General features: G+C 38.4%; 1 protein-coding gene across 1 annotated transcript; it reads right to left on the bottom strand.

Annotated features, from left to right (window-relative positions):
- Nucleotides 1-1,008: 1,008 nt before the first annotated feature.
- LOC107762538 (basic 7S globulin-like) lies at nucleotides 1,009-2,322 on the bottom strand. Its single transcript, NM_001324754.1, is given in 1 exon segment — nucleotides 1,009-2,322. A coding segment is annotated over 1 exon segment (1,314 nt).
- Between the last annotated feature and the right edge of the window lie 13,537 nt (nucleotides 2,323-15,859).

The raw sequence follows: 15,859 nt of genomic DNA, 5'->3' as shown, positions 1-15,859 counted from the left end.
AATTTTCACCATTTCAAGCCTAATTCTACTACGGACCTTCAAATCACAATCCGAACGCGCTCCTAAGTCCAAAATCACCTAACAGACGCGCTTCGGTCAACTTTTCCAACTTAAGTTTTCAATTACGAGACTAAGTATCTCAATTTACTCTGAAATCACTCTGGACCCGAACCAACTATCCCGTAAGTCATATAATAGCTGTAGAACACAAAAGGAGCAGAAATTGGGGAACGAGACTATAACTCTCGAAACGACTGACCGGGTCGTTACAGTAATAGAGGGAAACGTGATGGGGGGTCTCTTAATTATCTCTATTTTTTTTTAATGATAGTCATATAATATCTGTTTGATTTGGTGTTGGTTTGACTTTTGTTTGGTTAATACCAAACTAAACCTAATAATGACTGATTTTTTCATTTCCAACATCAAACCATGGCCCTTTTTCCTTTGGTTTGACTTAATTTGTCGGTTCGGTCGTTTTATTTGTACAACCTTCTACGTACAATAAATATCTCTAGGAGCTATTTTATTCTCGTATAAAACTCATATAAAATTAGTCAATTAAGTTATATATGTTGTGATATTTGTACTAGTCTTTTTCACCGAATTGTTCGATCTGCATCCCCATATACGATCATGAAGTGTCATTGCAAGGAGATAAGCTGAATTAGTTGAGATATTAAACCACAATTGCAAAGAGAAAAGGCCAGTTGATGAATAAAAGGGCTATGAGTCTAGTTAGAAGGGGAAACCATAAAAATCTCAATAGTTATCTAAAATTTGAAAAAGAGAAAAAAAAATTGAAAAAATGTATATGCATTATCCACACCCAATTTAACAAAGTTTTCAACGCACAAATTACATGAAATCTTATCTGGCGCACTACTACGCGAGCTAAGTAGGACCTCTTATTTAAGGAGGAGAGGTCCACTTATTACAAATTATTTCAAAAGGCATACTTAGACCATTATTAAGAATCAAAATACAAACAACTTCAGTCCACACCACCTAAGCAATTGAAGTGAAGTTAAAATCGGGACATGTAGTTTGTCGGAATAGAATTGAAGATATGAATCCTAATCTTGATCTTGCAAGATCAAACTGCAAAAGATTATCCTCAATTGTGTATCCTCCAATCACAATAGAAGTCCTTGTATTAACACCTCCATCCACAAACCCAAGGCACAAAACATTTTCACTCACTTGTACCATCGAGTTTGCTCCAAAAATCGTCCAAAAAACATTCTCATTTTGCAAAACAAGATCAATGGAGGGTACAGCTGGTCCAACTCTTGTACTTACAATGTTTCTTGAATCAAAACAAGCCCCAAATGGTGCCACGGATGCAACTCTAGTAATGTTGACAAGTTCCTTGACAAAGAAATTTGTAACAGCATTGTATATTGAAGTTTCCAAAATGGTGTAAGGATTGACTGTGCTAATCTTAGTTCCACCAACACCTTGGTTGTCAATTGACAACAAAGTTGTGTTTATTGGGACAACTTTTTGGTTAATCTTGATGGATTTTACTCCAATAAAGTATTCAGAAGAGGGTTCTCCTGAGGAAAAAGCTGAAGCTGTACTTACTGGATTGATAAAAAGTGGAGTGTAGGAAAAATCATTATTTGAGAATTCCCTATTAGGAAGGAAAGAATAAGGTCCATCTCCAAAAAGTACAACACCCTTTGAGTTGGTTGAAGAGCTCAAACAAACAGCAAATTTTCTAGGGAAGCTAAATTCAGCTGAGAATTGCGAAGGAAGAGATATTCTTGTCCTACCAAGACCAGCCATACCTTTAACACCAGTAGCAAGTCCTTCTAAAAGAAATGTAGAGCCACAAACGAAAAGAAAATCTTTGTCACTTACATTTCTTCCAGGATTTTTACCATTAGAAGATTGCACTTGCACAGTATCAGAAGCTAATTCTCCACTGGTGGCGGTTCGAGTGACAGTGTTATCAGGAAGTAGGCCGCATGTGTCATTATTGCAGCCTGGTTTAGGTGGAGAAAAGCATTGTCCACAGCCGCCAGCTCCGGCTAATGAACACTGGGCGGAGCGACACCGCGCAGGTTTATAAGAGGAGGAGACATAACCTTGGTCACAGTCAACCCATAAAAATTGGCCACCAAGATCAAGAGTTAAACTTACAGGGACAAGAGGTGTTCTTTGTTGGATTTGGGTGAGATATTGGAGAGTTGAAGCATCTTTTGTGATTGGGAGAATTAGGCCTTTGGGACGGAAAGAAGTTTGGTTTTGGGCCGTGATTGAAGTAATGAAAAGAAGAGAGCATAAAAGAATGGCATGTAAACAAGAAGAAGCCATGATTACTATAGAAAAATAATTGATCTGTGATTGGTGTCAAAATAGAGAAAAATGATGAAGTTTATATAGTTGAGAAAAATACAGAAAATGGTGATGATTAATTACGTGCAAACTTGGGGCAGCTATGACAATGAGTCTTATTTGCCAACTCAACAAAATCAAGAAGCGTAGAGGCTTTCGTTTTCGACTTTGTTTCCTTGATTTGACTTAGTATGTCATCTCATTCAATTTTTCATTTTTCAATCGGTACTCGGAATTGACATCGATATGTGCCTTACAAGCATCAAACCGAACCGACACTAACGTTTGTAAAAGAATTTCAACTTCAATTTGAGTCGACCAGAAAGTTAAATAAAATTATCCAAAATCATGTACTCCCTCCGTTCCAATTTATGTGAACATGTTTGATTGGGCACGGAGTTTAAGGAAAAATGAAGACTTTTGGAATTTGTGGTCCTAAACAAGTCAAAAAGGGGCCAGAGTATTTGTGTGATTATAAAAGCTTCTCATTAAGGGTGGAATTGTAAGTTTAAGCTAAATTGTTACCAAATTTACAAAGGGGTCATTCTTTTTAGAACGAACCAAAAAAGAAATAAAATTCACATAAACTGGAACAGAGGGAGTAAGTAATTAACAACTTTATCCTTCAACCAATGCAAAAACATTCAACAGCCCCTCCTCCCATTCTCGTTGCATGTCCTATGATGACCACTCGAAGCACGAACGATATGATATATGAGCCCAAATTTAGGTGAAACAAGAATAAGTGTAGGTTTGACTTTGATAGCATGTAAAAAAAAACGGCTTCCGACTTATTTAATTTTAAATTTAGTTCATGAGCTGAGATCATACAAAAAGGCAACAACTCATTCTCTCTACTAACGCAAGTCATTCTAACATAATACTTCATCAGTCCCCATTTATGTTTGCATATTTTCTTTTTAGTTTGTTCCAAAAAGAATATCATACTTCTTTATTTAGAAACAGTTTAACTTTAAACTTCTTAGTTTACCCTTAATGAGATAATCTGTGATATGTGCTAGATCACAAGCTTTAAATATTTTTTTTTTTAAATTATGTGTCAAGTCAAACACTGTCACATAAATTGGAATTATATTTCCTCCTAACTGCTACCCATGAATTCTTATTAAGTGGAACCTTATCATAAATAACTAATCATCGTACTCTTAGCATTCCTGGAAAATTAAAATAGAATTACATGTCTCGGTTGAATTTTTATGCAAGACAGAAGCACGTTAATACCATCGCATGTGAAAGTTCACTAATGTTCTAAACGATAAGTTTGTACCTCAAGATAGAGATCATCTTTTAGGATTAAAAAGATGCTACATGATATAATTGAAAGAGATGTTTGGAGATATGCGTATTTTTGCACTATTAATTAATTACAATGGAGTTTTCCTTTCTTTGACCATATGATTCAAGACGTGCGTATTTCAAAAGTTTGAATTCTAAAGCAAATCCTAGAAAGTTTATAAGAAGATATATTTTAAATATATAAACAACTGTTTACTGATGACTTTGGCCCAAAATTTCAATAGATATGATCTAGTTAATGGTTAGTTAATTGACAGAATATTCGTTATCTTAAAATGTACTACTAATCAAATGGTATAATCAAATATTTTCCTTACTTTCCCTATCCTTCTTCTTTTTCTTAATTTATTTTCTTTATACGCAATACATGACGCATATGCAATGTGTTGTGCTGAAGCAAATCCTGATTTTTAGTTCCTCTCCCATTGTACTATTTTTCTGTTTAACTTTACAAGGAAAGATGTTTATTATTATTATCTTTTAAGGGGGTGACAGTAGTTTGCTAGGGAAATGTCCATTCTGTTTTCTTTTTGTGGACCAGAACAGCAAGAACAGGACATCCAAATGACATATTCTAATCACCGAAAGGAATATTAGCAAGTGAAATAATCATCATAACCTGCTAAAGATAAAGGAAAAAAGAGAAATTAAATGAATTTCTAATGATGGGATAATATATGCACAATTTTCATTGCACTCAGAGACAGAGCACATAGCTATATGAATATGTTCATTTTTCGTTTCATATAGTAATATACCAGTACTCCTATAAGGTAAAGTTTTACATCCACTCCTACATGAATATACTTTTTCTGTAGTAATGTACATGTAAGAGTTCACCTAGCTCCTCCAGTGTACATAGGTCGGGTTGGTTCGAATTTTGCAATTATCAAACCAAACTAATTGTGTCGGGTTATTAAATCTAAAGACCAAATATCACGACCCATAATCCACTAGTCGTGATGGCACCTAACCCAACCCGCTAGATAAGTCAACTAATAACTATCCAATTCCAATAATATTAGTAAAACAATTAAACAAAGGAATTTTCTGAATCTTATACATTTCCCAAGGACTGGTAGTACAAATCATGAGTTTCTAAGAATAGAGTTTACAAGCTGGTATGAACTAAATACACCTTCTGTTTGAAAAGTACATAAACAGTGTTTTAAAATCTAAGGCTACCATGAACAAGATGCAGCTACAACAGGGACGCAGGTACATCTCCAATCCAGCTCCCGTCGAACACAGCAACATCGGTATAGGCATGCAAAATTTATTTGATTTAAATCCATAAAATAATTTGCATTGCATTTTAAATTCAAGATAATCTAGTCCAACTAAAATATTATGGGCTAATATAATTATTAATTATATAAGTCCAATATATATGGGTTAAATAAATAAGCCTTAATCCATTGGGCTAGCCCATTTAATTGGGCTAAAGTGATGAGCCAACGTCATTAAGCCCAAGATGTCATCTTTCTAAAGGCCTAGTTTGGTGCCACGTGTCAAATGACGTGGCACGCCAACTCAAATAGAAGAGCCAATATGATCATGCCATATGTCAAAATGACAAGGCATGCCAAGTCAAATTAAAAGACCAATAAACTGTGCCACGTGTGCAAATGACATGTTCTGGCCAATCAAATGCGACCATGTCACACTTCAATTTGATTGGTCGGAAAGAGTTTGTTCTTATTATAACTCCTCCCTTCCACAACTATAAATAGGGGTCTTCATAACCCAGAAAAGACACCAGAAGTTATAACAAGAAGCAAGAGAGAGCTCATGGATCAAACGCCGCAAATTTCTCTACAAGTTTCAAGCTTCAAGCAATCAAGTTCAAGCTCAAGAATGAAGAACAAATCAAGTGCAAGCTCAAGAACGAAGAACAAATCAAGGTCAAGTTCAAGCAATCAAGCTAAAGCTCAAGAACAAGATCATCGTTCGTAGCAACACATATTCAAGATCAAGCTCAAAGGCCCTTGATTTGCTATTGGAAAGAAGAATCAGAAGAATCATAGAGATTGTAACACTCAAATATTTGAAATAAAATACTACGATTGTTGCGATATTTTTCGGTCTTGATTTTTAATTTCTCGATGCAATTTATTGTCTACAAATTCTGGCACGCCCAGTAGGACAATCTCTACCTCTCATCTCAACTTTTCAATCACCAAAGTCCGAGAACATTGAAATGGCTTTAAAGAAAATCAACTCCTGTTCAACTTTCACCACGGCTGCTAACTCCACGTTCTATGTTGATGTGGAAAGCATCCACGATGTTACCTTTGGAAGCTTCGAACTAGTTACGAAGAGCAAAATGAGCTCTTTAGGACAATAAGCACCCCATGTCGTCCGCATCAACCCCTATTTTCGGATCTTTATCCTCAAAAGGAGCAAGATCTTCCACAAACGCATCTGAATGAGGAAGCGATGTTGCTGAAAAGATCAAGAAAACGCTTGCTCTGCTTGAACTCTCCAGATACAAGCACTCTGTTGTGAAGGAAGATAATGATGCTTTAAGTGATGAATCCTCCCCACTTACACCATATAGCTTGAGTCAATCAAGGATCAATCTATATGAAAATCCATGTTACTCTCCGTCGTCCACGACAATCATGCAAGCCATGGTGACAAACACTTCATCTATGGAGGAGCAGTTGGCAAACTTGACGAAAGCAATCGCTGACTTGACCAAATGCATGCAAAATCAAGAGGCTAGAATTGACAAGCTAACAGACAGGGTGGGAATCTTGATGGAAGAAGAATCCACCCATGCACCTGGCAAGCTTCCAAAAGTTCTAGAGAGTGACTCTCCCCCAAGACAAGTAGAATCCACTAAGGCTATCCCTGTCTCATCTGAAGGGATGATTCCAATCGATCAACTGAAGGAGTTCATTGAAGGAATCATTAAGAACAAATATGAAGTTGTTGCCAAATCCTCCCTTACATATGCAAAGTCGTACACTGCAAGGGTCGATATGTTGAAGATGCCTGTTGGCTATCAACCTCCAAAGTTTCAACAGTTTGATGGTAAAGGTAACCCAAAACAACATGTGGCGCACTTCGTGGATACATGCAATAGTGCTGGGACTTATGGATATTACCTCATCAAGCAGTTTGTCCGCTCGCTAAAAAGAAATGCTTTTGACTGTACACGATCCTCGAGGCTGGATCTATCGATAGCTGGGATCAACTAGAGCAAGTTCCTCAATCGCTTTTATAGTACGAGATGTACTGTGAGTATGATAGAACTTACAAATACTCGTCAATGAAAAGGGGAACCAATTATCGACTTTATCAATCATTGGAGGAATGCAAGCCTCAATTGCAAAGACAGGCTTAGTGAAGCTTTAGGCATAGAGATGTGCATCCAAGGCATGTATTGGGAATGTGCTACATCTTGCAAGGTATCAACACATTTGAAGAACTTGCAACTCGTGCTCATGACATGGAATTGAGCATGGCCTCCGCTGGAAATGAAAGGCTGCCCGTCTATGAACCTCGCAAAGGGAATGACAAGCAAGAAGTCACGAAGTGGGGCAAGTTCGTACCCAAGTCTGAAAGCAAAGAAGCTATGAATGTCAACACATCACCTGTGAAGTTCACAACGAAGGTGAGAAAGAAGCAGAGTACGAAATCCACTTCTTTTCAAGATAAGCCAAGTGGAAGGTTGACTCTAAAAGAAATTCAAGAGAAGGAGTACCCATTTCTGAATTCTGATGTGCCAGCCATTTTTGAAGAACATCTCGAGTTAAAACTTATTGTGCTTCCAGAAATGAAGCGACCAAATGACGTTGGGAAAATGAATGACCCAAATTACTGCAAATATCATTGACTTGTAAGCGACCCTTTGGAGAAGTGCTTTGTCTTCAAGGACAAAGTTATGGACTTGGCCCGTGAAAAGAAGATCGTGCTTGAATATGAGAAGGGAAGTGCGAACCAATTTTCTATCACCTTTGGCTCATTCAGTCTAGATGAGTTATGCAGTTTAAAACAAATCAAAAAAGAAGAATTACTGGAGAATAACAAACTCGAAGTAGACCACCATGATGATGATGAAGGTTGGACATTGGTGACTCGCCGTAGACGCCACAAAAGGAGCCCACGAAAAGAATCAATCGAGCAACTAACAAGGAAAATGATGGTAAAAATACCAAGGAGATGGAATCCAGTTAAGTATTTGAATAAAGCAAAAGTGGAGGTGCACCATCCTCAAAAGCCGCGACATCCAGTGACCTTGGAGGAGTTCTTACCAATTTGGTTCCGTATGAAGATTTCCCGTGAGGGCATTGATGCCTCTTGTTTCCATGCTGACAAAGGGGAAGAAAAGAGTGATGACCTACCATTGGCACTATCTTCGGAAAAGCTCATAAAGTCCACTCCTCAAAAAGTTAATGCTTGTGAAGAAAAGGTCACGTTCACAAATGACGATCTTTTGCTAAGTGACACTCCTCATAACCGCCCATTGTACATGGTTGGCTATATGCGCAATGAAAGGGTAAATTGAATTTTAGTTGATAGAGGATCCTCAGTGAACATTTTGCCAATCCACGTTGTGAAAGAACTTGGTATTCCCATGAACGAACTCTCAGAAAGTTGTGTGATACTCAAAGATTCAACCAAGGGGGGCAAAGAGCCATAGGTGCGATCAAGCTGGGAATCACTATTGAAGATATGCAATCAAGTGCATGGCTGCATGTGATCTATGCGAAGACTTCATACAATGTTTTGCTTGGGAGGCCTTGGATACATGAGAATAAAGTAGTTCCATCTACCTACCATCAATGTTTAAAATACTATGAGGGTGAAGTCGAGAAAAAGATAGTTGCTGATGATGAGCCATTCACCGAGGTAGAGTCACACTTCGCCGATGCAAAGCTCTACTTGAAGAACCGCATTGTGAAGGAGCTAAAAGTCAATGATGTCATAAAAAGCAAAACTAACGAGCCCACAACTAAAATAGCCAAAGTGACTACTGGTAGAGTCAAAGATGTTACCGGGGAGGTACAACCCAACGCGAATAAATCTCATAGAGGGGGTATTGCGTCTTATGGCAAGAAAGTGAGTCATGCGCTCCAATATGTCCCTAAAAGGAAGAAAGACGATGGTGAATCATCTAATCTCCAAACTAACACGCTAAAGGAGTTAACTCTTCCGGTAAAACGAATTGAGGCAGTAAAGTTGTCCTCGAAGCTGCTTGTAGGGTTTGTAGCCCAAAATCGTTTGCATAATGTGGCACTCCCTATAAAGCGAACAGATGAAGGTTTTGACCCTAACGCTTACAAGCTATTTGCAAAAGCTGGATACAATCCCAATGAGCCATCAAAGTTACGGAAAATCCCATCAGAAGCTGCAATGAGGCAACCACATGAAGGTTTGGGATACAAGCAATTGTCACCAGTGTGCATCTCAATAAGAAGGGCGAGCAGCAATTATATCACTGTAGAAGATGAATCATTCACTTCTAACAAGCCTTCTGTCTTTGATCGACTTAGAAAATCACCTGTGAGGACCTCTGTATTTGAAAGATTGGGTCCATTAAAGAAGGGGAACAAGTTTCGGAGAAATTTTCAAAGCATAAGGACACCCGTTTCACCCAAAATCCAGGAGATCTCTAAGGATTTCCAAAGTTTGGTTCCTTCTAGAATGAGGCGACAAACAAAACTTGTGGTTTCATGTAAAAAAGTACTGAAGGTAAAGCCATATAATGTGGTCTACACTAAGGAACGTGACGAAGATGAAGAAAGTGTGGGTTCTTCGTATCATGTTACTGTACAAGTCGAGAATGTCGATCCATCTTCAATGGAGGATAATGCAAAATTGGAGGATGTTTCACCATGTTATCACATATCCTTCAACAATGGGGGCCCTCAAGAATATGAAGATGCGAAGGATGCTCCACCTGAACTTGAAGAAGGAGTGAAGACAACAGTTGATGCCTTAAAAAATGTTAACCTTGGCACCGATGAAGAACCAAAACCCACCTACCTAAGTGCTTTACTAGAAGCTGATGAAGAGCACTTATATTGAGTTACTCAAGGAGTTTAGGGGCGTCTTCACTTGGAGTTACAAAGAGATGCCTAGCTTGGACCCGAAAGTAGCAGTCCATCACCTTGCAATCAAAAATGGTGCTCGCCCTGTTAAACAAGCTCAAAGGAATTTTAGGCCGGACTTGGTTCCCTTGATTGAAACCGAAGTTAACAAGCTCATCGAAACTGGCTTTATTCGTGAAGTTAAATACCCAACATGGGTTTCAAGTATTGTCCCCTGTAAGGAAGAAAAACGGATAGATTCGAGTGTGCGTTGACTTTAGGGATCTTAACAATGCATGTCTGAAAGATGAGTTCCCGCTTTCCATTCCAGATCTGATGATCGATGCTACTACTGAGTACAAGGCAATGTTATTTATGGATGGTTCATTAGGTTATAACCAAATTCGCATGGCGCCAAAAGATAAAAAGCTTACTGCATTCCGTACCCCCAAGGGTATTTATTGTTACAAGGTAATGCATTTTGGCTTGAAAAATGCGGGTGTTACTTACCAAAGGGCTATGCAAAATATTTTTGACGATCTTCTCAACAAAAATGTCGAATGCTATGTTGATGACTTGGTGGTAAAATCAAGAGAGAAGGGCGACCACTTGAAAGACTTGAGAATGGTGTTTGAATTGCTCCGGAGGTACCAACTTAGGATGAACCCATTGAAATGCGCCTTTGCAGTTACTTCCGGAAAGTTCCTTGGTTTCATTGTTCGACATCGAGGGATCAAAATTGATCAAGTAGATGCAATCTTAAAAATGCCTAAGCCTCGGGATATTCACCAATTGAAAAATCTGCATGGAAAGTTAGCGTACCTTAGGAGATTCATCTCAAACCTAGCTGGAAGGTGCCAACCATTCAATCACCTTATGAAGAAAGGTGTCCCTTTCAAATGGGAACAAGCGTGTAGCAATGCCTCTGAGAGAATTAAATCCTACTTGATTAAGCCTCCAGTTTTGGCAGCCCATATACTTGGAAAGCCGCTGATATTATACATTCAGCACAAGAAAGGTCTACGTGATTTGAGGGCCTTAGCGGCGTATTTCTCAAACATAGGATTTTAAGCAAGACATATTTGACATGTCTTTGATCTCTTAATGAATATTCCAAGAGTTTCATGGAATTTTGGAGATCTCATATTTGATCACTTTGTGCATATTCTAGGAGTTTATGGAATTGCTAAGATTGTCTTTGAAGGACATATGTAGCCTTATTTATAGGCATAAATTAGGGTTTGGGTGGATTAGCCACCAAGTAACCCTAATAGACTCTTAATATTTTAAGAGTCGTCTTGAATTTAGGATTTATCTTGATCTGCTAAAGTTTCAGTGTTTACAAATGCCCCCTACTTCAAGGTTTGTCGAGGTGTAGGCTTGCTGAAACTTAAAGACAAGACTTGAAGTACCCGACCATCATAACAGATAATCTTGAAACTTGTAGTTTTCGATTTGCAGGAGGAAGAGATGAAGGGCAGAACTGATCCCACTAGGCGTGCCAATTTTGTTTGCAACAAATTTATGCAGAGAAAAATAAAACTGCAATCACAAACAACTATGAAGAAAAAAAGGATTTTATTGATAAACATTACAGGTTACAACTCTATTTATCCCTTGATTCTTCCCTCAGATTTATTCTACGTGATTCGAGGGCCTTAGCAGCGTATTTCTCAAACGTAGGATTTTAAGCAAGACATATTTGACATGTCTTTGATCTCTTAATGAATATTCCAAGAGTTTCATGGAATTTTGGAGATCTTATATTTGATCTCTTTGTGCATATTCCGAGAGTTTATGGAATTGTTGAGATTGTCTTTGAAGGACATATGTAGTCTTATTTATAGGCATAAATTAGGGTTTGGGTGGATTAGCCACCAAGTAACCCTAATAGACTCCTAATATTTCAAGAGTCATCTTGAATTTAGGATTTATCTTGATCTGCTAAAGTTTCAGTGTTTACAATCGGCATCCAAAATTAGTACAACTGACCCCGTGTAATCAATAAATAATAAACCTAACCTTAGGTTGAAAGTAGTGACAAACTGGAACATGGTCGGACCAACACCAATAGCCAACAACAATTTATAACAATGTAGAGCACATAAATAAGGAAGCAACTCAGAAATAAAATGCTCAGCTTCTTCACAATTTTTCGAAAAAAGTTCCGCTGAAAACCCAAATCCTTTATCGAAATTGTCGAAAAATATGAGATAGTTTGAAAACTATAATTTTTTCAAAAATCCTTCCCACAATCAATAAGATGTTTTATTTTCTTTCCAAATGGAAAGCGTGAAATACCTCTCTATGCCCACATATCAATGTGTGTAAAAGAAATCATGAACGATGTGATACCGTACAGTATGAGGAAGAATGCATATCTATGCATGTATGTTATGTATGCATGCCTATGCCATATATTCCAGAGATAAAACATGAACTCACACTCTCCTCTCAAAAATGTTCAACTACTCGGTACTGTATATGGCTCATACGGCCCAGGAAAGATTTATCCCGGAATATATACACTATTAATCATCAGTCACTCAGTACTGATGAAAGCCAATCCGGCCCCATAGAGAATATCCATCTCTAGGTATATATAAATTCTCAACCACTAGGAACTGTATATAGCTCATACGGCCCAGGAAATATCCATTCTAGAATATATATATATATCACTGACTATCAGTCGTTAGTATCGATCAAAGGCCAATCCAGCCACATGGACAAGATCCATCTCCAAGTCCAGGAAAGATCCATCCCTTAATATAATCAACCGCGCTTATTGGGGTTGTGTACAGACCCCTGAAGGTCTCCTTCAGGCCAAGCGCTATCATAAATCAGAATAACCGCTGCGACGTGCAGCCCAATCCCATAACTATCACTCATAATCAGGCTTTCGGCCTCACTCAGTCATAAATCTCGCCAGTCTCACCCACGGGCTCACAATATCATGAAAACTCGCCCGGAATAATGATATGATGTATCAATAAGTAGAAACGGAGACTGAGATATGATATGAATGTGTGAATATGACCGAGTACGGAATATTAATAAAATCAATGAGATGACAGCAAAAAATGATCACTATGGGTCCCAACAATATCAGTATAGAGCCTAAACATGATATCTAGCATGATGTACAGCTCAATTACTTTATAACATGGTGAAAATGCAGATATCAACAAAGTAGGGCCATTATACAGTACCATGAAGACAATGGAGTCACTATTCACAGGGTGCACGCCCACACGCACGTCACCTCAACACCAATCACATAGCACATAATTCGGGGTTTCATACCCTCAGCACTAAGTTTAGAAGAGTTACTTATCTTAAACAAGCCAATTCCAAATATCGAGCAAGCTAAGCGATGCTCCAAGAATGCCATCTCACACGTAGAGACCTCCGAACGGCTCAAAACTAGTCAAAAGTAACTCAAATACATCAGATAAAGCCTAAGTAAACAATTCTAAATGATAAATATCGAACTCTAAATAAAATCCCAAATCCGGCCAAAAATCACACCCGGGCCTGCACCTCGAAACCCGACAAAACTCACAAAATCTGACAACCCATTCAATTACGAGTCCAACCGTATTAGTTTCACTCAAATACAACTCTAAACCGGTGTTCAAAACTCAAAAACTCATATTATGAAACTTTAGGCCAAAACTCCCAATATCTCTTTAAAATTCATCAACCAATTGCCAAAAATGAAGATAGATTCATGAAATATAATCAAAATTGAGTAGAGAACCCTTACCCCAATCCTTGTGATAAAATTTGCTTCAAAAATCGCCTCAATACGAGTCCCACATCTCAAAATATGAAGAAAGAACCAAAACCTTGATTTTTATAATCTGCCCAACTATTTTGCATTTGCGGTTAAAATGTCGCATCTGCGGCCTCCGCTTCTACGAATGATGTCCTGCATCTGCGAAGCCCATGGAGACTAGCCCTTCCGCATCTTGGATCTCCCTTGCTTTTGCGCACGCATAGGAGCGCCAATAACATTTGCTTCTACGCCACTCACCACTTCTGCGGCTCTACTGTCGCTTTTGCGACCACCGCACCTGCACAAACCAGCCACAAGTGTGGTCACACCAGAACCAGCAGTAATAAACCTTAGCCGAAATGCTCCGAAATCAATCCGAAACATGCCCAAGCCCCTCGGGACCACGTCCAAACATACCAACAAGTCCCATAACATAATACGGTCTTAATCGAGGCCTCAAAAAACACCTAAAAATATCGAAACGACGAATAACACCTCAATTCAAAATCGATGAACTTGAAACTTCAAACTTCCACAACCGATGTCGAATCCTATCAAATCACGTCCGATTGACATCAAATTTTGCACACAAGTCACATTTGATATTACAGACCTTCTCCAACTTCCACAATCGAAATCCAACCCATATTTTCAAAATTTCACTCCTGATCAAACTTTCAAAATTTCAACTTTTGCCATTTCAAGCCAAATGTATGCGCTAAAAATCAGAATGTCCGATTTTATGGTCATTATGATGCTTCGTAGGCACGTTTCCAAAGGCTCGAGACAATGGTCGAGTTTTAAACCCGAGGAGTTATCAACATTAGACCTCGGGTTTGTATAGATCGGTAGTTATGATGGAAAAACGGAAAGTTCCCAAGGCACGTGATTTAGGCTGACCAAATCTATTAGGCTAGTATGAGCCCGTACCGTGGAATTAAATGGTTGTACCAGCCATCTATCTTTGAAATAAATGCATTTTGTATTATGTTGGGATTCTTCCTCATATATAAAGGGGATCATTATTATTTTGTAAGACAGACAACACATTGAATATACAAAGAACACTCTCTGCTCTCTAACTTAAACATACTCTCCCTTGATTCTATTACTTATATTTATTGCTTACATTTATTGTGTTTCATTAATTATTCTTCATTTATCACTCATTATTGATCATAGAGAGATCTTATCAAAGCTCTTACAATTGTTAGACCTTCATCGGCCGGTCACAACCTAGCACTCAGCTCGACCTCGAGGCCCCGTATAGGCCAGCTCGAGGCCCTGAATCCCGGCCACTCGGTTTGCTTAACATACTACCTTCAAACCCCCATCTTATTTTCTAGTCTCATACTTAACATCTACTGCCTAAAAACTAGCATAAAAATAAATTACGTATTTTTAGAACCATAAAACCAAATCTAATTGTAATTACCATTTTCAAGGTAAACAGTTTGGCGTCCACCGTGGGGCTAAAAATAATAGTGGTTGTTTTCTTGCTGGTTTACTACATAACGCAAGTTATATTTCACCACTTGGCTAAAAGCCAAGGAGTAAAGCATCTGATAACCTACAATATCCATACACCATTGCTGCTATAATACTGTAGTGAAATTCAACTGAATCCTTCATAAGTTCACGCAACACAAACTATCTACTATTTCAAATCATCTGCAAATCTCGTATTCACCCTTGTAACAGTCAATCCAACTCTCATAAGCGATCCCAGACCCAAATTTCACTATATATAATTCACTAGTAAAAGAGGACTTTCAACAGCACTACATAGGAATCACACAACCTCAGGACACCCCGCAGGAGATAACCCACATGCTTAGCCTCAAACTGACATCTTTTTATACCCTTCCATAGTCTTCCTGATTCTGAACTCATCAACAAGTCATGAAAAATCTACTTCACTCCACAATTAAACAACATGAATGGTCCTTCAACACACCCATAACTCGAGATTATACATCAAATCAAGACAGAAATCAAGCACCAATTTACATCTCAATCAAACTCTTTTCGTCACATTCAAACCATCTAAACACTTCCCACAGTCACATCATACTTGTTACATGGCCGTCCAACCACAAATTCCACCAATAGGAACACTACCGAACATATAAGTCCAAAAGCACATGCTCACAAAATCAACATCTCTGTGATCAAGCTACAGTCAAAACCCGGCCTTAAGTCCTCCAGACTGGCCCTTCATCAACATACTGAAATCACATCTCGCACCTCATCCATGGAAACATAAGTCATCGATGCACAGCTAATACCAAGCGTTTATGCGCGCATACGAATGTGTGGAAGGAATTCAAAGGACTACGCTTCAAGCTGAATCAATGTCGCATGATAAGGAAAGAAA

The sequence above is a fragment of the Nicotiana tabacum genome, chromosome 7 (genome assembly GCF_000715075.1).
Source record: "Nicotiana tabacum cultivar K326 chromosome 7, ASM71507v2, whole genome shotgun sequence".
Classification (NCBI taxonomy): Eukaryota; Viridiplantae; Streptophyta; class Magnoliopsida; order Solanales; family Solanaceae; genus Nicotiana; species Nicotiana tabacum.
This window is presented reverse-complemented; position numbering and strand designations above follow the sequence as displayed.